The sequence below is a fragment of the Aquarana catesbeiana genome, linkage group LG11 (genome assembly GCF_042186555.1).
Source record: "Aquarana catesbeiana isolate 2022-GZ linkage group LG11, ASM4218655v1, whole genome shotgun sequence".
In the NCBI taxonomy this organism is placed as follows: Eukaryota; Metazoa; Chordata; class Amphibia; order Anura; family Ranidae; genus Aquarana; species Aquarana catesbeiana.
Window position 1 is genome coordinate 185450633 of NC_133334.1, and position 22007 is coordinate 185472639.

Consider the following 22007-nt stretch of genomic DNA (forward strand, 5'->3'; position numbering starts at 1 on the left):
CAGTTGTTCGACCCACATGTAAAAGTACACCAAATTCTTTGTTGGACTGGGCCCCTTTTCAGTGGAGACCCAGAATAATAAAAAGAAAAAAAAATGAAGATAGAGCCCAAGAAAAAAAAAAAAAACAACCAAAAAAACATAACCGTTCCTGGATCCAGAGCTGGGGATCCTAATACCCATTCCCCCCCACCCTGCCTACAGCCCCAAACTTCCCGCAGGCTTCCACCCCAAACATCAAATAGCAAAGTCTCCCTGGAGGAGTAATTTTCCTGCACCAGCCGGACAGGAAAATTTAGGGATAAGTATGTAAGGTTCAACAGAGCACTAAGTATACTGCGTTTCTAGAAGATCATTCTGTCTTGTCCCAGTCTTGCTTGAATTATGCAGGATCTTTCAGACCGTTGAATGTCAAACAAGAAAATTACTGCCATATTGGTTGTATCTGTATAACTAAACTTCAGAGGTCATATCAATGTTATTTGCCTGGGGGTGTCCCCTCAGGCCCGTTAGGTAACATACCCTTTAGATGAGATAGTAGATTATCCGTGTCCCAGTGATTCCAGCCAGCGGTTCACTTCTTTAGGTGATAGGAAGAATTGTGTCTACCTCTTGTGCACAACTCTTAGCTTTGCTGGGTAGAGCATACTATATGGGAGATTCCGTTCTCTCAGGCGTTGCTTTACACTTTGGAAGGCCGCTCTCTGTTTTTGTGTGGCTGCCGAGAAATCCGGGAAAATTGAGATGCGATTATTATTATGCATCAATTCCGGTAGATTGCGGGTTTTTCTTAGTATAGTCTCATCTCTGAAGTACAGAAAGCGGGCCAGCATGGGTCTGGGATATCTGCCGGGGGGGGGGGGCGCTCTCAGAGGAACCCTGTGTGCACGCTCTATGGCAAACATGTGAGAAAACCATCAGCTCCAAAGATCTGTTTGAGCCGAGACAGCAGAAACTCCTCAGGATTCTTTCCCTCTGTACCTTCCGGGAATCCTGGGAATCAGATTACTGGTATTTCTTCGGAGCCTGTCCTCAATGTCCCCCAGTTTAGCTTCCTGGGACTTGTGGTTCGCCGACATAACCCCCACCTGCACCAGCAGAGGACTGAGATCATCTTCCACCGAGCTTATGCGCTGCTCAGTCTGCGTGACCCTCTGCCTCACCTTCTGCACATCATCTTTTAGGATTGCAAAGTCCACCCTAATTGTTTCAATCTGCATGGACAGTGCCGCATGGCAACTCTTAACAGTGTCCATAATCTACAACAGCATCGGTTCTCCCGCTTGTGTACCGGAGCCGCTCTCCCTGGAGTCCAACCGGGGAGAAGGCAGGGGATGCGCTAGAGGATCAGTCGGATGCAGCCAGTCATTATACCCTTCGGTCCATCTCCTGTCTGGAGGAGCAGAAGTGGCGTGCCGCTCCGTTCCTGAATGGGCACCATTTTGGGGGACCTCGTGGGCAAACTTTGCCAGTTTTCCTTCGGGCAAAGAGTCCATACTGGGACCGTATTTTACCATCGCTGGGTTCCCTCGGTCGGACTACAAGTTTTTTACTAAAATACTAGCCAATAGACTTTCACCCCTACTGACAGCTTTGATCCATATAGACCAAGTGGGATTTGTCCCAACCAGACATGCAGGGGACAACACGAGAAGAACCATAGACCTGATTGACCTAGTAACTAAAACTAAACAACCCACTATCGTTTTAAGCTTAGATGCACAAAAAGCTTTTGACAGTTTAAGCTGGCCATTTATGTTTGCGGTCCTGGCCAGATTTGGATTCTCTGGTCCCTTCATACTGGCCCTACAAGCCCTGTATTCTCAGCCTACCTCCCAAGTTCAGATGTCTTCCTATATGTCTCAACGGTTCACCCTTAGCAATGGTACTAGGCAGGAGTGTCCTTTGTCACCCCTGCTGTTTATATTGAGCCTTGAACCTCTTGCAACGGCCATTAGATCTCACCCTGATATCCGGGGGGTCCCGCTGCGACAACAGGACTACAACTTGTCACTGTTTGCAGACGACATCCTACTGACTCTCACTCACCCCGTTTCCTTACCCTTCTTACACGACACTATCTACCTTTGGATCTGTGTCAGGTTTCAAGATTGACCAGTCCAAAACAGAAGCCCTACCCATTAACTTAACACCAGACTCGCTCAGCTTACTGCAAGACAGATTTAAATTCAGATGGTGCTCGACTACGTTGAAATACCTGGGTATCCATCTTACCCCCTCATATTCCTCCCTCTACCAAGCCAACTTCCTTCCTACGTTCGCTGAAATAACCAGACTTATGCACCTTTGGTCCTCCATTCCAATATCTCTCCTTGGCAGAATCAACGTTCTCAAAATGTCGATCCTACCTAAATTATTGTATTTATTTGAAACACTGCCAATCCCAGTCCCAATGATGCAGCTGAAGAACCTCCAAAGAAAATGCCTCAATTTTATATGGAATAACGCCTCCCATAGGATCGCTCAATCAGTAGTTTTTGCACTCAGAAATAGGGGAGGGCTGCACCAGATTTAATTAAATATTATTATGCCTCTCACCTCAGGGCGTTGACTTATTGGACTTCTAGGAAAGCTCCAAATAGATGGGCTGAAATTGAAATGGGGATCACTGTCCCAGTACATCCCTGTTACATGCTATGGCCATCCTCGAATAAATGTATGCCCCAATGCTCTTCACCCTATCCATTTGAAGGAATTGTGCAGACCGGTTCTCCCTCTTCTCCCCTTGCTCTCCACTCCTGAATGTCTTTTTTAACACGGATATTCCAGATGGAATGTCATATTTACGAACACTCCCATGGACCCAGGCAGGCATTTTTCAGCTGCGACACCTGGTACACCCGGTTACACAAAAACTTTTGTCCTTTCCAGATCTACAAAAAAAAAAACACGAACTTCCTGCCTCCTCATTATACTCAAACATTCAATTCAAACATTTTTTCCTTACCAAAGTGCCCTCACTATCCTTGGAGAAACCCACAGACTTTGAAATACTATGCACAAATGGTCCCTATGAATCTAAATTGATCTCATCTATATATAAATGCTTCACAAGATGCCCCTTCTAAGAGACTCCACACACAATTGCATGAAAAAATGGTCCCGAATATTACAACGGCCAATCTCACTGTTAGATTGGGGAAAAATATGGGAATCATCCTAAAAAATCTCAAGATAGAACTTCTGACCTGTTACATGCCTGTAATCCCTCCATCTCTAACCTATGCTGGAGATGTGGGGAGTCTGTAGGCACTCAATTCCACAGCTTTTGGGAAAGCCCTGCCATTGGCCCATATTGGACCGAGGTCCAAAAACTTTTACAAACATTACTTTCCACAACCATCCAACTGAATCCTAATTCATTTCCTCCTAGGCCCCCCTATTCTGGATATCTCCAAAGCACTACAGAAACTTGGATCCTTTATACTTTTGGCAGCGAAGAGGGCCATTCCTAGGCATTGGCTCTCAACCTCTCCTCCCACATTCCACCATTTTCTTTCTATAGTGACAGACATACGCAGGATGGAACATATGACTGCAAAGATAGATGGTAAATTACCCTTATTTGATAAGATTTGGAAGGTCTGGCATGATTCAGTGTATCCTCTTGAATCAGATAATCACGTTCCCTTATGATCCCCACTAGAAACTTGCTTTAAATATCCTTTACCCTAATATTGCAGATTAACACATTTACGTATACACGATCACAATGAGTTCATTTTGGGGGGGAGGGGGATTTAAACAATCAAATGCCCTATCAATTCCCTCTTCTGGTATAAAAAAAAAAAATGCAACATTGTCTTCAAAATTTACCAAAGATATTATTGTCACTGCCCTGATCTACCAGCAAGGACCCCCCCCCCCCCCCCCGAAAGCATTTGCTCCGATTGTGTCAGCAGACTGCATGAGCAACATTTCCCTAAAAATATTCCACCATTAAAAACCCAGAAGACGACATCAAACAAAATGTCAGGAGCGGGAAAAGAGGAGTTAGGAAACACACCAGTTTTCATTGTCCCCAACGCCCCTCCCAACTTGGCCTATGCATTGGAGAATGCTTCAGATGTTATCACACTTCCCTAAACTGTTAGCCCACATTTCTAACAGACTGCCATTTCATCTGTGATGATTTTTTCCTTGGTGTCTCAACCAATCCATCACTGCCTTCCATGTGAACTGATCCTGGCCTGTTTATCGACTATGCCTCTGCCTGCTGTCTGCGTTGTTTATTCGCCATGTTTCTGCCTTTCACGTGAACTGACTCTTGACTATCAATCACATTTCTGCCTTTTACCTGCACTGACCTTGGCCTGTTAATCAACCATGTTTTTTGCCTGCCACTTGGACTGATCTTTCGCCCTGCTACTGTAGTAGTGGGATTCAAGATAACACAAGGGTATCACATATGTGAGGGGCTTCGGAATAGTGTTCTGGGTTGAGAAAAACTTTTTAGTTTTCTCTGGGTTTTGTAAATCCCAGAACAGGGTCTGGAGTCCAGAGGATTCCAAAAGAGAGGCCCGGAATGGAGAGAAAAGAATGACACAGTAATGAAGGGCTGGGCATGACAAGTGGGATAGGAGAGACAACAAAAGGGTTAATTTGGAGAAGGAAGTAAAGGGGAGGAGGCAGGTGGAATAAGAACTGAGAGGGAGGAGTGTTATAAAAGGAGGCGGGGACTTCCGGGAGCAGTGGGGGAGAGAAAAGGAGAGAAAAGGAGAGGAGGAAGTTTGGTACACACGCTGCTAAAGTATGGCCGAAGTGGATCTGATACTAGCGCGCTTGAGGGCGGCGAGGGGGCCCGAATGGCTACAATCCCAAGTGGCGGCCCTTATCCAGGACAAAGCGGGGGGGGGGGGTCGTTCGCCGGAGGTGAGGAGACTCCACGCACTCGGAGGTCCCAGCCTCCGGAGCACTTCCCTCCAGGCCCCTCCAGCAGAGCTCAGCGCCACACTAGGAGCCCGTTAACAGACCCGTCGGCACCTCCAGCGAAAAGGGCAGCAGGCTCGGCCACTGGAGGGACCGGGAGGAATCCTCGCCATCGGCGGAGCTCAGGGGGCGGGGCTATGGGCCGTAATGGCGCCCGCGCCTCGCCAACTAGACCTGAGACCAGGGAGAGAGAGCGATCCCCCCTTCACATGTTGCTGACAGGGGGGAGATTCAGCATGGGAGAAGCAGTGCCACGGCCGTGGGGCAGCTACCAGACGCTGTTGGCAGTTCGGCGGCTCAGAAAGGACAGGGGGACAGGAGGCCAGACAGAAGGAGACGGGCAGGGCCTAACAGAGGAGCCATGTGTACAGACCTGTGCAGTGAGGAGTCAGAAGGAAGACACACAGAGGGGGCAAGCTGCAGCACTGGCCAGAATCTATGGCCTCAAGGCCTGCTTCGCCTGGGGAGCTACTGACACCGATGCTCCCACCCACGGAAGTGCAGTCAGAGGGGGAGATATCGGGCTCTGAAGAGGAGGAGCGCCAGGAGATAGTGCCACCAGAGCAGCGGCTGTGGGGAGCAGGCCCAGTCAGCCCGGTAAGTCATCTGCTATATCTGCTGTCGATGTGAATGATGCATTGTTCAGGTTGTTAGGTGTGGGGAGCGGGGGGGCACATGCGCGCGCGCGTGTGTGTGTGTGTGTGTGTGTGTGTGTGTGTGTGGGGGGGGTCACAACGAAGGCCACGGCGGGGGGGGTGGCGGGCAGCACACCTGTCACCTCTGGGACACGTGAGCCATTGCAAGAGCTACTGGGGGGGCTAAGGGATTTGATCCAGCGCTTTGCCCCCCAACCCACGGTGCTACCTGTGGAGGCACTACTTCGCTGACCGCAATTGCAGAAGACTGGGACTGGGGGGACCCCCGGGGTAACAGGGGAGCCCACTGCTACGCCAGCGACAGGAGTGATGGTGAGTACAGCGGTCAGGGAAAAAGCGGGGGAGCCTGCAGCGGGGGCAAGGGCAGATGTCAGGTTAGCGGATGCTGCAAAATGCGAAGTCTATGAGTCTATGTCTGCTATGAGGGGCCGTTGGGAGCCCATTTGAAGCAAGAGGTTAGGGACAAGGTCGGAAAAGGTGAGTATGTGGAAATCTTCTCACTGTTACCCCTGGAAAAATTCTATTTAGATTTAGGGTAAAACCGGATGATTCCAAAAAGGAGGATGAGGAGAAGAGGAGGTGTCGGTTGATCCCTAGGACATTCGTGTATTGGCTACAGGCGTTCGCCATCATGGCCAGTGTCATAGGTGACTAGAACCCAGAACATTGCTCGGCATTGTTCTGCTATATGGACGCCATAGGCGAGGCTCAGAGTGTATGGAGGGAATGCATGGCTGCGGTATGATGAGCAGTTTAGGCAGCGGAGGGCGGTTCGGCCGGCTCTCCGGTGGGATCATAAGGATATCAGCCTATGGATGCGTTTGAGGTCTTCTGCTAGGGCCCCGAACCAGTTTTCTTCAAGGGGGGGCCAGGGGATCACCCACCTCTGGACTGCCGGCCGGAAAGAAATGGGAGGTGTGCTGGCAATTCAACGAGGGATCCTGTAAGTTTGGGGGGTCCTGTCGTTTCAAGCACGAATGCTCCGGATGTGGGGGGGGGGGGAATCACCCCTTGTCACATTGCTTCAAAAACGGAAAACGGACAGGGGACTCTGCTCGCAAGAGGGATAACTCCTGTGAAGGAGGTAAGGATGCTGCCTTTCCTAAATAGGTGCCCGGATAGGGAGGCGGCGAAGGTGTTGGCCGAGGGTTTTTCTTAGGGTTTTAGGATAGCATGTTCCCTGGCGGTGGTACCTCCTATGGCAAAGAATTTGCAATCTGCACTGCAGAATACGGGGGTGGTTTCGGAAAAATTGGCCAAGGAGGTGGCGTTGGGTCACATGAGTGGGCCATTTGCGAAAAAGCCACTGCAGGATTTAGTAGTGTCACCTTTGGGAGTGGTGCCTAAGAAGGAACCGAATAAGTTTCGCCTTACTCACCACCTATCGTTTCCAAAAGGGCGTCTGTGAACGATGCTATAGATCCCGAAGCTTGTACGGTGTCTTATACATCCTTTGACACGGCTGTTAGATGGGTTAGGCACTATGGTCAGGGGGCACTCATGGCAAAGTCGGAACACTGAGTCAGCATTTCGCTTGCTACCAGTACACCTGGACAGTTTTTGGCTGTTGGGGTGCTGTTGGCAGGAGGAGTTTTACGTGGATCAATGCTTGCCCATGTGTTGCTCCATGTTTGAATTGTTTAGCTCATTCCTGGAATGGGTGATACGGGATGTGTCTGGATTGGATTCGGTGTTACATTACCTGGACGATTTCCTGTGCGTGGGTCCTCATTCTTCCAATGTGTGTGCAATTCTCTTGGTGACGTTGCAGCACATTTGCGGGTAAGTTTGGTGTTCCGTATTTTCCGCAGCTAACGGAAGGCCTGACAACGGAACTGAGTTTTTTGGGCATTGAGATTGATACCAGAGCTATGGAGTGTAGGTTGCCGGGGGACAAGGTAGAAGGGCTCAAGGTGGGCATCAGGGAGATGATGAAGAGGCAGGTGCAGCTCCGGAGGTTACAGTCTCTGTTGGGCAAGTTGAATTTTGTGTGTCACATCATTCCGATGGGTAGGGTTTTTTGCCGACGGCTGTCGGTGGTGCAGGCTTACCAGGGAACACAAGGAGGATTTAAAAGTTTGGCACATGTTCCTGGAAACGTACAATGGTCGCTCGATTTTGATGAAGGGGCCGGTAAGTAATTTTGATGTAGAGTTGGTTACGGACGCGGCGGGATCTACGGGTTATGGGGCTTTCTTTCAAGGGCAATGGAGCGCAGAGGCTTGGCCTGAGTTTTGGGTTAAGGCAGGATTTACTCGTAACCTGGTACTGTTGGAATGGTTTCCGGTGGTCCTGGCTATGGAGTTATGGGGCACAGCATGTCAGAACTTAAAGATTAAATTGAACTGTGACAACATGGGGGTGGTGCAAGTCATCAATCGGATCTCTGCGTCATTGCAGCCGGTGATACGATTGCTGTGTCACCTGATGTTGCGTTGCTTACAGTTAAACGTTTTTCTATATGCTGTTTACATCCCGGGCATTGACAACATTCTGGCTGACTCCTTGTCTCGGTTTCAGTGGGACAGGTTTAGGGAGCTGGCCCCAGCTGCTAGAAGGAAGGGATTCCTTGCCCGGGGTGGCTTTGGGAGATTGCCTTGGAGTCGCCGCAGGATGGATCAGGTGGTCGGTAAATGGGTTGGACCTGGGCGGCCTACACCAAGGTATGGAAAGAGTGGTTAGCTTTTACACAGCTGGCGGGAGCCAAGCTGGGTGGGTCTGAGATGAGGTTACTGATGGTGTGTTTTGTGTCTAGACATATGGAGGAAGGGGGGTCAGTGTCTGCCATTGAGAGAAAGCTGGCAGGTTTGGCCTTTTTATTCAAACTTCAAGGCCTGACTGATTTCACTAAAGACTTCTGGGTAAAACAAGCGCTAAAAGGGTATTGGATGGGTCACTCTTAAAAAGATGCGAGGAGGCCGGTCTCATTTTCAATCCTGCAGGTCATTTATGACAAATTGGGTGGTGTGTGTTCTTCGGGTTATGAGATCATTTTGTTTAAGGCAGCGTTTTCTCTTGCATTTTTTGGAGCATTTCGAGTGGGGGAGTTAGTGAGCCTGGCGAAGCGAGTAGAAGGGGGTCTGATGGTACAGGATGTGGGTATCAGGGAAGATGGGTGGTGTTAAGGTTGCGCAGGTCTAAAACGGACCAGAGAGGAAGAGGGGTGAATGTGCAGCTGTTTACGTTGCCTGGCTTGCGGGTTTGCCCGGTAAGGGTGGTGGAGGAATTTTTTTAAAGTTCGTCCGGTTGGGGGTGGGCCGTTGTTGCATAGGGATGGGACCTTTTTATTGAGGTTTCAGTTAATTGCAGCTTTCCGCAAATGCCTTAGGGTGGTGGGGCTGGATTGTACGCAATTCGCCTCACAGTCCTTCCATATCGGAGCGGCTACAGAGGCCGCCAGGTGTGGGTTGGATGAGGCGGCTGTAAAGAGGACTGGGAGTTGGGAATCCAGGAGGTTTCCGGCCATATGTGCGCCCTCAATCGTTAACTGATGAAATAAAAAAAATAAAAAAAAAAAAAATGGGAAAAGCTTTCATGTGGGGGATGTGTGTGATGTGTGGATACTTTAACACGTATCGTGTTATGTCATTTCAGATGGAGGTCAAATGCGCCTCGTCTGGATCTTGGGGCATTCTTATGTCTTTTGGGGTGCCAGGAGAGTGGATGTTAGGCCAGAAGGCAGGCAACTGGGGATCTCGCAGAGGGAGGCATGCATTAGGTGGCTAGGAATCCCAGGAATGGGACGGAGCAGGGTGGTGCCGGAAGTGGAAAGGTACGCTCGGCCAGAAAGGCCACCGGATGTGTTGGTTCTACATGTGGGGGGGAAAGACTTGGGGGGTCAGATCCACCAGGAAAGGATTTCTGATGTGTAGTGCGATTATTTGACACTTCCATCGGCTTTCCCGGGGATGGTATTGGTGTGGTCCGACACAGTTGCGTGGACCTCATGGCGCATGGCGAAATCGGTGTTCAGGATTAACAAGGCATGAAGTAAAAAGGCGGTGGGTAGATTTGTTGTTCGAAACGGGGGACTGGTAGTAAGACACATTGATTTGGAGATTTATGTGGGGATGTACTTACAGGGAGACGGAGTGCACCTTTCAGAAGTAGGCATCAATTTATGGGCACTGGATCTCCAAGATGGTATTGAGCGGGCCTTGCAGGTGTGGAGGGGCCCTTAAGGTTAAGGGGTCATCCTTTGTGGGCTGTGGCGGTGTCTTTGGTCTCTGATGGTGGCAGAAAACAGATGTGATGGAAGTGGTGGGGGGCTCATCAGTGGTATGTGCCCATCTGGTGTGTTTCCAGTGGAAAGGTAGGCTGTAATACGGGAATGGTTGCACTGCGGGAAGGGGGTTGTCTCCGAGATGTTAATACGGCTGGAGGCCTGGCATGGTGAAATATGTGTACTGGTGGAAAGTGTTCAAATGGAAAGTGTGAAGTTCTGGGTGCCATCAAAGACCAACAGAGAGGGAGAGGTTGAAGATATGAGATAGAGTGGTTCTAGAGAGTCAGAGACTGAGCGTAGCATTTGCAAGAGAGCAGGATCCCAGGGGCCAGGTGGTTAGATGGGTGTTAGAAAAAAGTTCAGCAACCTCCTTAACACTAGCAGGGTTGAACGAGGGAAGTAACCTGTGGACATGAGGTGTTGAGCGGGGGAGGTTTTTGCGCATTGGAGATCTCCTCACAAATTGTATCAATCTTATTTTTGAATTGATTGGCGATCCCTGGGGCAGTGAGTGAGTTAGTGGGTGGGTGGAGGCAGTGGAGGACAGAGTAGAGAGTTAAAAGGTTGAGAAGAGTTCACTGGGACTAGATGAGAATGTGTTAATGAGAGTGATAAGTCTAAGGAGGATGACAGTGAGCTGGTATAGATGGAAGTGGCTAGGTTGGGGCAGGACAGGGGTGAGATTTTGTCAGAGATGGTCAGTAGCAGAGAAGGGTTGAGGTGGCGAAGGTTTCTACGGGTAACCGTTAGGCGGTTGGAGGGAGAGGAGGTGGAAGACAGGGAGAGAGCAAGACTAATAAGGCGGTGATCAGAGTGTGGGAGAGGATTGTTGGAGGTTGCACGGAGTACATAGATAGGAGAAAGCAAGGTCAAGGTTGTTGCCATTGGAGTGTGTAGGAGCCTGTATCTATTGCTTCTGCTCAAGAGATGAGGTTAGACTGAGAAGTTTAGAAGTAGTAGTAGTATTAGCAATAACAGGGATGTTGAAGTCACCGAGAATGATTGTGGGGATTTCAGATAAGAGAAAGAAGGGTAGCCAGGCAGAGAAGTCATCTAGGAAGGTTGATACCGGTCCAGGGGGCCGGTAGATTACAGTAATTCTAAGAGAAGCAAATGAAAATAGATGAATACAATGGGCCTCAAAAGAGGAGAGTGTCAGAGAGGGAGCTGGGTGAAGTACCTGATAGGTGCTACTTGGGGCTAAAAAGATTTCTACTCTGCCTCCCTTCTGTCCACTTGGTCTTGGGGAGAGAGTCCAGAGAAGGCCACCATTGGAAAGGGGAGCAGGAAAAGAAGTATCCGAAGTCAGGTTTCGGCAATGGCAAGTAGGTTAAAACAATTTGTGATGACATGATCGTGGAGGAAGGGGAGTTTGTTACAGACAAAGCGGGCGTTCCAGAGAGGACAGGAGAAGGGCAGGCAGGTTTTAGGAAGAAGAGGAATAGAGACCAAGTTCTGTGGGCTGCGGTTGCTGCCAGAGGATGTAGGGAGATGGGAGCATCGGGCAAAGCTGAAATGATGGAGGCCCACGGTTTGGGGTTATGTCACCAGAGCTTAGGAGAAGCAGGAGGGTGAGGGAGGTAATGTGGGAGTGTGATTTACATGAAGGGACATGCCCCAGAATCCTGGAGGTTTTAACAGTATATGGATGTAGAATTCGCAAGAGTTGGTAGGAGCAGTAATAGGGAGAGGACAGATGGCAGGTTGATAAATATACAAGCTGTGGGGTGGCGAGGAGGGGTGAAGAGTGAGAAGAGAGGACACAACTACCAGCAGAAGTGGTAGAGGTTGCATGTTACAGATTGGAAGGAGAGCTGAATAGAGTGACAGGATCACCTGCAGTCTGTGTGGTGCTTTTTAGTGTAGTTTGCTGTGTATGTTCGCTTTGTGCAATCGCTTTAAGTGCATATCACTTGTATAAAAAATCACTTTGAAAGAAACGCCAAGGAAAGAAACGCCAAGGAAAGAAACCCAGCAACGTGCTCACCCCATAAGGGTGCTCTAGCTTTATACTGTTAAGGGTGGGGGTGGAGGTTTGTTAATTAATCACAAGTTAATATAAGGATGCCTAACAATTAAAGCAGGCCTTTAAATTTTAAAGTCAGAATAGCAAGAGGCCAGAGTTGTAAAGATAAGATCAGCACATAAAACTTAGGTAAGACTACAGAGCAACAAAAACATCATAATGCACACAGGGCAACAGATGGAGAAGGCCACATACCAAAAAGCACAGATACATAGAGAGCGCAAACCGATTTCAATTGCAGTTAAAAGTTGATGTGGTTCAGCTGACACATACCAAAAAGCACAGATGCATAGATAGAGCAAACAGATTCCAATTGCATACATGTATGAATAATAAAAAAAAAAATATATATATATATATATATATATATATATATATTATATATATATATATATATACACACACACACACACACACACACACACACATATACACTCTCTGATATCATTCATTAACTGCTGTAAATATTTGAAGATATTTAGTTTCCTACGTATCCTCTACCGCATACTTAAATATATAAAAAAAAAAAAACTTCTTCGTGCAGCACGCCCTCATAGTAAGTATGAGCCCCCATTTTGACCCAGCGATGTTACATGAGAGTCTCGGCTGTCTGGGACTTTCCCTCCCTAGTGGCTGAGACAGCAGCGGGTGCCATTGGCTCCCACTGCTGTCAAAGTCAGTGAGCCAATGAGGAGAGGGAGCGGAGCGGGGCTGAGCCACAGCTCCGTGTCTGAATGGGGACACAGAGCAGCGGCTCGGGTGCCCCCATAGCAAGCTGCTTGCTGTGGGGGGCACTCGGCAGGAGGGCGGGGCCAGCAGCATTGGCGAGGTACCCCACAAAAGGAGGATCGGGGCGCTGCTGTGCAAAACCACTGCCATTTTAATGATGTAACAATTCGTTTACACATACATGGTCGTGATTACATCCAGCACGATTGCTGCCCTCACCTGAGTGGATTGTATATCTTTTTATTACAATAAAATCTTTTAACAGTCTGCCTTTAGAGGCGCCCCTGTATCTTCTCTTTTGCATGCCTTACGTAGATCGCTTCTGCTCCTTACATGTGGCTGGCCCTAAATTGCTGACACCCCTGTGGCTCTGCAATCCTGTCACCTAGATGAACTTATCTTGCACATGCACCTATCCACCTAGCACTTAAGACTGTGGACTTTTTTTTTTTTACACAGATAGCCTCACAAGGTTTAAGCCATTACATTTTGCCAACTATTGTACTTTTGTACTTCCTGAACCAGCATGCGATCGCAGGTCTTACTCCCAAGAGAGAACTGAGGTGGGTGAGGGGCTGTCAGCCAAGGTAACACAAGGTAAGTCCATCTAACATTAACCTTTCCCCTTAATGACAATGCTGCTGTTCAAGGGTGCATCTGTTGCTACTCCATCCAGAATGGAGAGACCCTAAGAAGGGCAGTGTATTACTGGCTCACCAGGTGAAAAATAAAATAAAAGCCTAAAAAAGAAAACTAATGCAGACACCACATTTAGGCTTCAGTAAGCTGTACATTTTTTGGTTTAACAATGTTTGAGGTATAAAAATAAGTATTTTTCTATAGTAAAAATACATTTTTTGAACATACCTTGCACACATGTTGTTTTCTGGTAACAGTGGAATTTCCAAGACTTTGGTGCTAGCTATGACAATTTCTTGGCTAGCAGTAGCTACCGTTTTCCCAGTGATTCTATGTACCTGGTAAAACGCATGAGGCCTCAGGTAACGGTCATCAGCTGTTCCAATAAACATCTGTAGATTTACTGTTTTTTCAGTGTAACCTAGCAACTGAGAAAATAAAAGTAGTGAATATGCAGCCTAGCATATAACAGGCATAGTTTTTTTTTTTTTTTTTTTTTTATTGTCTGTTAAAACTGAACCTAGTTTAAGACAGCTAGTTTAGTACCACCTTCATAATTACTCTACTCTGGGTAAGTTCCTTCCCTTGCATTAAGCCATTACATATTCTCAAATCTTCCACCTTCAAACCTGTTGTACCCCTTTATTAGGCTCAAATTGACTGTTCAGTTAACCTGTAATGTGGTACCAAATCGCACTCAAAGCGAAGTAAAACAAATAGATTTTATTTTAATATCTGTAAAGCAGGATTAAACTAGCAGTTTTTTGTTTTGCAAGCCTTTTGTTGGACTGCATTAGAGGACAACAGATTGGAAACTAGTAAAGCTTTTAGGTAGCCAGATATATTCCATCCCGTGCCCTTTTAATGAGCTAGTTCTTTTGGAAAAGCCATATAAGGACCTACAGTCCCAGTCCCTGATGAGTACAAAAATCCTATTTTCTCCATTGTTCATTAGGGGACAAAATGATTTATTCTGAGACAAGTGGGACATCAAAAAGCAGTCCAAATGAGGGACTGTAAATACAGCAAATGAAGTGCTAACAAGTCCTTCAAAAAACAACAGAGTACAACTGGGGTACGTTTCACCTCAAAGTGTTTTCTAAAGCTAAAACATTTTTTTACCTTAATGAATTGCCTGCATTAACCTCCCTGGCGGTATGATTATTTCGGATTTTAGGTGCTGAAAGCAGTACAATTATTTTGCATGGAAATTTGGCGTTTTATATTGTAGGCCTGTAATTCTTAACAATAATACACTTAAATCTGTCCACCAAGAGTCTAGTAGATATCCTGGGTATGATGAAGTTTGAAACACAAAATCATAAACTATAATATATATATATATATATATATATATATATATATATATATATATATATATATATATATATATATTAAAATAAATTTCCCCACGATTCACTATCGCTCAATTCTGCAAGTGTTCTAATTTACTATCGCTGTTTTCTAGCTGGTCTAAAGCCACTTTTGACGTAAAGGGACACTTTTTGGTTGCTATGGACAATCTCCAGTTTCCAGGCAGAAAGAACAGTATATATATCATATAAAACTGCGTGCAGGGCATTGGACAAAGCACTGGGGACAAAACGGATGTGAAATTATTTCATACAGTGCTGTAATCTGTAAGATTACAGTACTGTATGTGTTATGATTTTTTAATATTTTTGAATTTGCCGCCAGGCTCCGCCCCCGTGCGTCGCGACGCTCGCAGGGAACGGAGCCTAGCACAGAGAGGCTTCGGAGGAGGACACAGCCCGCAGACACCGCGGGGTACATTGCAGGATCCTGGGGACAAGGTAACTATACCGCACCAGGATCCTGAGATGCAATCCCGAGTGTGGCTCGGGATTAACACTAATGGTGCTGAAATTTAACCCCGAGCCACACTCGGGAATACCGTCAGGGAGGTTAAGGTAAAACAATTTGGGTGAGTCTTTGCTAGAAAATATATTTTAAAGAAATAGACCGCACGGATTTACAAAAGACAGAAGTTGCCAAACAAACCAAATTTCTTTTCATGAGGAAGTAAAACCTTAGACAAAGGAGCGACTTTGGACATAGTATACTTGGATTTTGAACAAGCTTTTGACACAGTTCCCCACACACGTCTAATGTTTAAGGTAAAGTTTACAGGCTTTGAAAAATCAATTTGTAAATGAAGAGAAAACAAGCTAAAAGACTATATTGAGAGGAGTAGTGGTTAATGATTCATACTCTGAATGGTCCAAGGTTATTAGTTGTGTACCCCAAGGTACAGTGTTGGGACCTTTACTTTAACCACACCGCACCCGCGCTACACCCGAAAGACGGCTACAGTGTGGCGCTTAATTGCCAGGAGGGTGTCACTGGACGTCTTCCTGTTTACTTGTTCCCCTCACGCCGCGATTTAGCACTCGATCGGCGTGTCCAATGGGAGATGAAATGTAAACATATGAGATCATCTCTCATTGCCGGCTCTCTCCTCACACAGAGACCGCGCATGTGAGGAGGGAGAGCTTCTGTGCTGCAGATTGTGAGTGCCAACAGTGAAAAAACAGTAAATACAGTGCCCACAGTACCTGTCTGTGCCATCTGTCATCAGTGTCACCTGTGTCAGTGCCACGTGTCATCAGTGTCACCTGTGTCAGTGCCACGTGTCATCAGTGTCACCTGTGTCAGTGCCACGTGTCATCAGTGTCACCTGTGTCAGTGCCACGTGTCATCAGTGTCACCTGTGTCAGTGCCACGTGTCATCAGTGTCACCTGTGTCAGTGCCACGTGTCATCAGTGTCACCTGTGTCAGTGCCACATCAGTGTCACCTGTGTCAGTGCCACATCAGTGTCACCTGTGTCAGTGCCACATCAGTGTCACCTGTGTCAGTGCCACATCAGTGTCACATGTGTCAGTGCCACATCAGTGTCACATGTGTCAGTGCCACATCAGTGTGTCACATGTGTCAGTGCCACATCAGTGTGTCACATGTGTCAGTGCCACATCAGTGTGTCACATGTGTCAGTGCCACATCAGTGTGTCACATGTGTCAGTGCCACATCAGTGTGTCACATGTGTCAGTGCCACATCAGTGTGTCACATGTGTCAGTGCCACATCAGTGTGTCACGTGTCAGTGCCACATCAGTGTGTCACGTGTCAGTGCCACATCAGTGTGTCACCTGTCATCAGTGCCACATCAGTGTGTCACCTGTCATCAGTGCCACATCAGTGTGTCACCTGTCATCAGTGCCACATCAGTGTCACCTGTCATCAGTGCCACATCAGTGTCACCTGTCATCAGTGCCACATCAGTGTCACCTGTCATCAGTGCCACATCAGTGTCACCTGTCATCAGTGCCACATCAGTGTCACCTGTCATCAGTGCCACATCAGTGTCACCTGTCATCAGTGCCACATCAGTGTCACCTGTCATCAGTGCCATAAGTGCCCACTAACAATGTCTAGAAGATTATTTTCAGCTGAGGCGGCGTACAATATTCTTGCGGACGAGAGGAATGGCCCAATCCAAAAGCCAACATGTATCCACGAATACAATATGTTCATGGGGGGTGTCGACTTCAATGACCAAATGCTTGAACCCTACCTTGCCACAAGACGAACATACCAGTGGTATAAAAAAGTATCTATTTAGTTGTTTAATCTGGCCATATGCAACAGCTATGTTATCTATTGCAATTCCACTGAAAGCCCCAAACCCTTCCTTGGCTACCAGGAGGAAATCACCACTGCCCTTATATTCCCAAATGGCCCACCAGAAAACATTCGATCCGATGTGATTAGCAGACTCTCCGTACGCCACTTTCCCGATAAAATCCCTCCCAGACCAACAGGCCAAAAATGACAGAAAAAATTCCAGGTGTGCACCAGAGGAGGACTTAGAAAAGACGCCACTTATTATTGTCCCCAATGTCCTTCCCAACCAGGCCTCTGCATAGTTGACTGTTTCCGCCATTACCATACTTAATTTATTAGTGAAGTATGGTAAACATAACCCTCTCTTCCTGCCATTTACCTTCACACCCCTTATGCCTCTGCTTGCTCTGTAACTGACCCTGGCTTGTTATTCGACCAAGCTTCTGCCTACCGATTCTGTACATACCTCTGCCTGATCTGGAACTGAACCTGGACTGTTTGACCATGCTTTTTGCCTGCCTCTTGGACTGATCTTGTACTTTGCCACTGGACTAGTGGTATTCATAACACAGGGGTCTCACATATGTGAGGGGCTCCAGAATTGTTTTTTTGGATGAAGAAAATTTTTTTTGTTTTCTCATTCCTAGATAAGGGTCTGGAGACTCGGAGGCGTCAAAGAGATTTGGGTGGGAGAAGCCTCTGCCCCTGTCCCCATTCTGTCCTGAACGAGGCCCTACTTCTGCCTGCTGCCTGTAGGACCTATGCCATCATGCCTCTGCCTGTCGCATGAACTGACCACACCACATGGACCATGTTCCTGCCTACTACCAGGACCAATATTGTGGCACTGCTGACAATCTCTGCCTGCACTGACCCTGGACTGTATATGGACAGTGTCCCTGCCTGCTGCCTGTACTGACTATGGACAGTATTCCTGCCTATTGCCTGGACAATTACGTTTGCTTTTGCTGATCAAGTCCCTGACGGCTGCCTGGACCAGTGCTATACTCCTGTGGACAACTGCGCTACTAAAACCACAGATAATCTTTTGTTTACACTTTGCTCAGCAGAATGTATTTTGGGGTGTAATTCTTGGTATATGCATGCTATGTGTCCCTAGAACACCTGACGGTGTTCCTTCCACGTTGGGCCACCATACTTGGGAGGAGTAGCAGAATATATATTGGGGTGTCATTTTTGCTATGTACATGCGATGTGTTGGAAATATTTTATAAATGGACAACTTTGTGCAAAAAAAAAAAAAAAAAAATGCATTTTCATTTTTTTCCCACATTTTCCAAAAACCTCTGGGAAAAAATGAACCGTTCAAAAGACTCATTATGCCTCAGATTATACGTTGGGGTGTTAAGCTTTCCAAAATGGGGTCATTTTGTGGGAGTTTCCATTGTCCTGGTGCCCCCAGGGCCTTCAAAAGCATAATAGGTAGTCAACAAGCTATATTTCCCCCAGGTTGCCCCAACGTTAATTCCTAGTTTAATACAAGGGGCTGTTTTGGATGAGCCCTGAGAGTGTTGGCCTTCTATTACTCACCCGCCACCCCCTCTCGGTTTATAGTTTAGAGCTATATATAGTTCACTTGTTTTTTCTGACCAGCTGTGGACTCCCCGGTGTCCCTTCCCGGCCAACTCATTTGGAGTGGTGGCGGAGGGGTACTTGGGAATCCTAGGCTAACCTAGGCTCGTTGGCCTTCCAAGGTTTAATAACAATGTATGCTTTTCCTTGTCATCTTATGCTAATTCCCTCTTTCTTTTCCAGCACTCTTTCTTCTCCTCCTTTCCCAGTCATCATCAAGTATGCAAAGTAATATGCATAGAATACCCTGGTCTCCTCCCGGGGAGTGCCCGCTCCCGGACCTTGGCCTCAGAATCCTTTACGGCTTCATCAGGTAAGCACACATCCCCACATCCATACCCGACACTATGGCCAGGATCTTATCCTTAAATGTACATGGCCTAAACTCCAATAATAAAAAAAGACATCTGGCACTAAGGGAATTCAGACAATCAGGAGCTGATGTTATAATGGTCCAAGAGACCCACTTTGATAGAGGGGGCTCATTCGCATCCAAATACTACTCCCAGATCTTTATCTCATCGGGTATCCATACTCATTAAGCGAGGATCCCCCTTCACTTGCTTGACCCAGCATTGCGACCCTCATGGTCACTTTATTATATTACAGGGACTGTGGCAAACACAAGAGATTACATTCTGTGCTTTATATGCACCAAATGCTAAAACACCACAATTTTCTATCCAGGGTATATGCCTGTATTTTTCATTCAAACCCTGGGGTTCTGGTGGTGGTGGGGGATTTCAACCTCCCTCAATCAGCAACTGCGGATCGTCAAGTGGTGGGCCCCCGAGCGTCCTCACCTTGGGTCCTTAGGGACTCGCGGTTATTCCGACAAATTTCCAGACGATATGCGCTCTTTGATGCATGGAGGGCTTTCCACCCAGGCGATCGGCAGTATACATTCTACTCAGCCCCCCACCACACACATTCCCGCATTGACTATTTTTTTGTTAATAAACCCTATGCTCAGAATAACACGCACAGCACAAATACTTCCCATCTCTTGGTCAGATCATGCCCCTATCCTGCTTACGCTGGACTTAGGCGGAGACTAAACACATTCCTTCTCCAACACTAACCCACTCAAGTAGAATTAAACTTCACCCTCAAACACTATTTCCTGGAGAACACCACCCCAGAAGTTTCTCTCCCCACGCTCTGGGAAGCCCATAAGGCAGTCCTCTGGGGTAAATGTATGGCACTGTCCTCAGCAATGAAGAAAGATGCCCTAGCCGCGAAAGTGCATGCAGAACGAGAACTCCGGCTGCTTGAACACAAGCTCCAAAACACCCCCACATTACCCCTCCTCAAAAAGATAACCAAACTGCGTGCAACCCTCAGTGACCTAGCCCTATGCCGCGTAGAAAAGGCACTGACCAGACTGAAGCAACTGTTCTATGATAAAGGCAATAAAGCACACTCCCTCCTAACTAACAAGTTATGCGAACATTCCCACATGCAATCACATCAGATTAAGAACAAATCGGGACAACTGCTATCCCACCCCACAGAGATTGCCCACACCTTCGCAGACTTTTATAAAGACCTCTATAACAACCCAGACATTCCCAGTAACCCCCCCTCCCCAGACCTATCCCAAAGTATGCGCGAATATTTGGAACACAGCGGAATCCCCCAGCTTCAGCCCTCTGACCTGCTGTCACATAACTCACAGATCACTGACGAAGAAATAGAACTGACTATTAAATCCCTACCGTCTCGCAAAGCCCCAGGCCCAGATGGGTTTCCCTATAAATACTATAAAACATTTCTCCCTCTACTGCTCCCCCACCTGCGCAAACTATTTAACGCCTTTCTTCAGGACACCCCCATTCCCCCAGACATGCAGCGCTCCTTTATTACCCTAAGTCCTAAACCAGACAAGGACCCTTCCATATGCGCTAATTATAGACCCATCGCCTTACTAAATTCTGACCTTTCACTAAACTACTCTCAACTCGCCTGAACACGATTCTCCCCTCTTTGGTCCATAAGGACCAAGTGGGTTTTGTCCCACTTCGACAAGCGGGTGACAACACCAGAAAGGTGATAGATTTGGTGGACGTGGCAAACAGGGAAAATCCGGCATCCTTGCTACTTAGCCTGGATGCTGAGAAAGCCTTTGATCGTTTGGAGTGGCCTTTCCTGTTCGCCACGTTACGCCACATGGGATTCTGGGGACCCTTTATGCAAGCGATCAGACATCTATACTCCAATCCTTCCTCTCAAGTTAGGACCCCCTTTGCACTCTCTGCATCTTTTTCAGTGGCAAAAGGCACCAGACAGGGGTGCCCACTTTTACCGTTGTTATTTGCGCTTTGCGTTGAACCCCTGGCCGCTTCTATCCGGAAAAATCCAGATATACGGGGCATATCGGTTAGAGGTAGAGAGTTCAAAATCTCCCTCTTCGCCAATGACATCCTTCTCACAATGACCCAGCCTCATATTACCCTCCCGGTACACCCGAATAATCTATTGTGGAATGAGAATGCAGAGGTAGCCCCCGAACACCTGTTGGGCTCCATGCTCCAACTTAGGAGGCTGTGGCGTAAGCTAGCACCGCCTCACAGGTTATCATCAGAGAAGTCACTACTGACTTCTTTGGTTTGTAATCCCAAGGTGCCAGATAGCCTCACACATCTGATGTCACATCCTTGGACATCACGGAACCTATTTCACTTCGGGAACCTAGTGGACCACAGGACACGCAAACTATTATCTTTTTCTGACCTCCAGACCAAACATGAACTACCAAGACAGGTCTTCTACGGGTATCTGCAAGTCCGACACTATGCACTCACTATAACTCCGAACCTGCAATTTTCCCCTCCATCCCCATTTGAAAACATAATCCTGGCAGGTACCGCACAGAAGGGTCTAATATCGGGTATCTATAAGATACTAAATACTATTTCCCTAGAACAGCAAGGTAAACATTCTTATATGATTAGATGGGAGAAAGCCCTCAACGAAGAGATCCCCATAATACAGTGGCAGAAGATATAGTCCCAAGCAGCAAAGAGTTCAATGTGCACACTTTATAAAGAAAACTCCTATAAAATCCTCCTGTTTTGGTACATGACCCCAGATGTGCTCCATGCCATATTCCCCACTAGCTCAGAAAGGTGCTGGCGATGCCAGGGAGCGAAAGGCACCCTCCTTCACATTTATTGGAATTGCCCATTAATCACCCCATACTGGACCATGGTCCAGCAGCTACTAAACCACCTTCTGGAAACACAAGTCCTCGCGACCCCAAAATTCTTATTAGGCTTATCACTGCTAAAGCTCCCTACACCATATAAGAAATTAGTGCATCATGTACTCACAGCCGCACGCAGCCTCACAGCCCTAAACTGGAAACGCCGCACTCCACCCTCTGCTAAAGATCTTTACTCCAGAATTAAAGATGTTGAACTGATGGATAAAATGACAGCTAGGATGCAGGACAGATTGGAGGCACATAACAGGGTCTGGGAGCTATGGCATCTCCGGGAGGACCCACCATGACCAGGTAATAACCTCATCTAGATGACTTCTTTAAC

The 22007-nt window shown here is 47.3% G+C and overlaps 1 protein-coding gene across 6 annotated transcripts in view; it reads right to left on the reverse strand.

Annotated features, from left to right (window-relative positions):
- Window positions 1-22007, reverse strand: part of NFATC3 (nuclear factor of activated T cells 3) — a 1265763-nt gene that overhangs the window by 878365 nt on the left and 365391 nt on the right. For all 6 annotated transcript variants that reach the window (XM_073605111.1, XM_073605108.1, XM_073605107.1 and 3 more), the window contains one exon: window positions 13451-13650. In XM_073605111.1, coding sequence (XP_073461212.1) covers window positions 13451-13650 — 200 coding nt within the window. The remainder of the gene's footprint in view (window positions 1-13450; window positions 13651-22007) is intronic.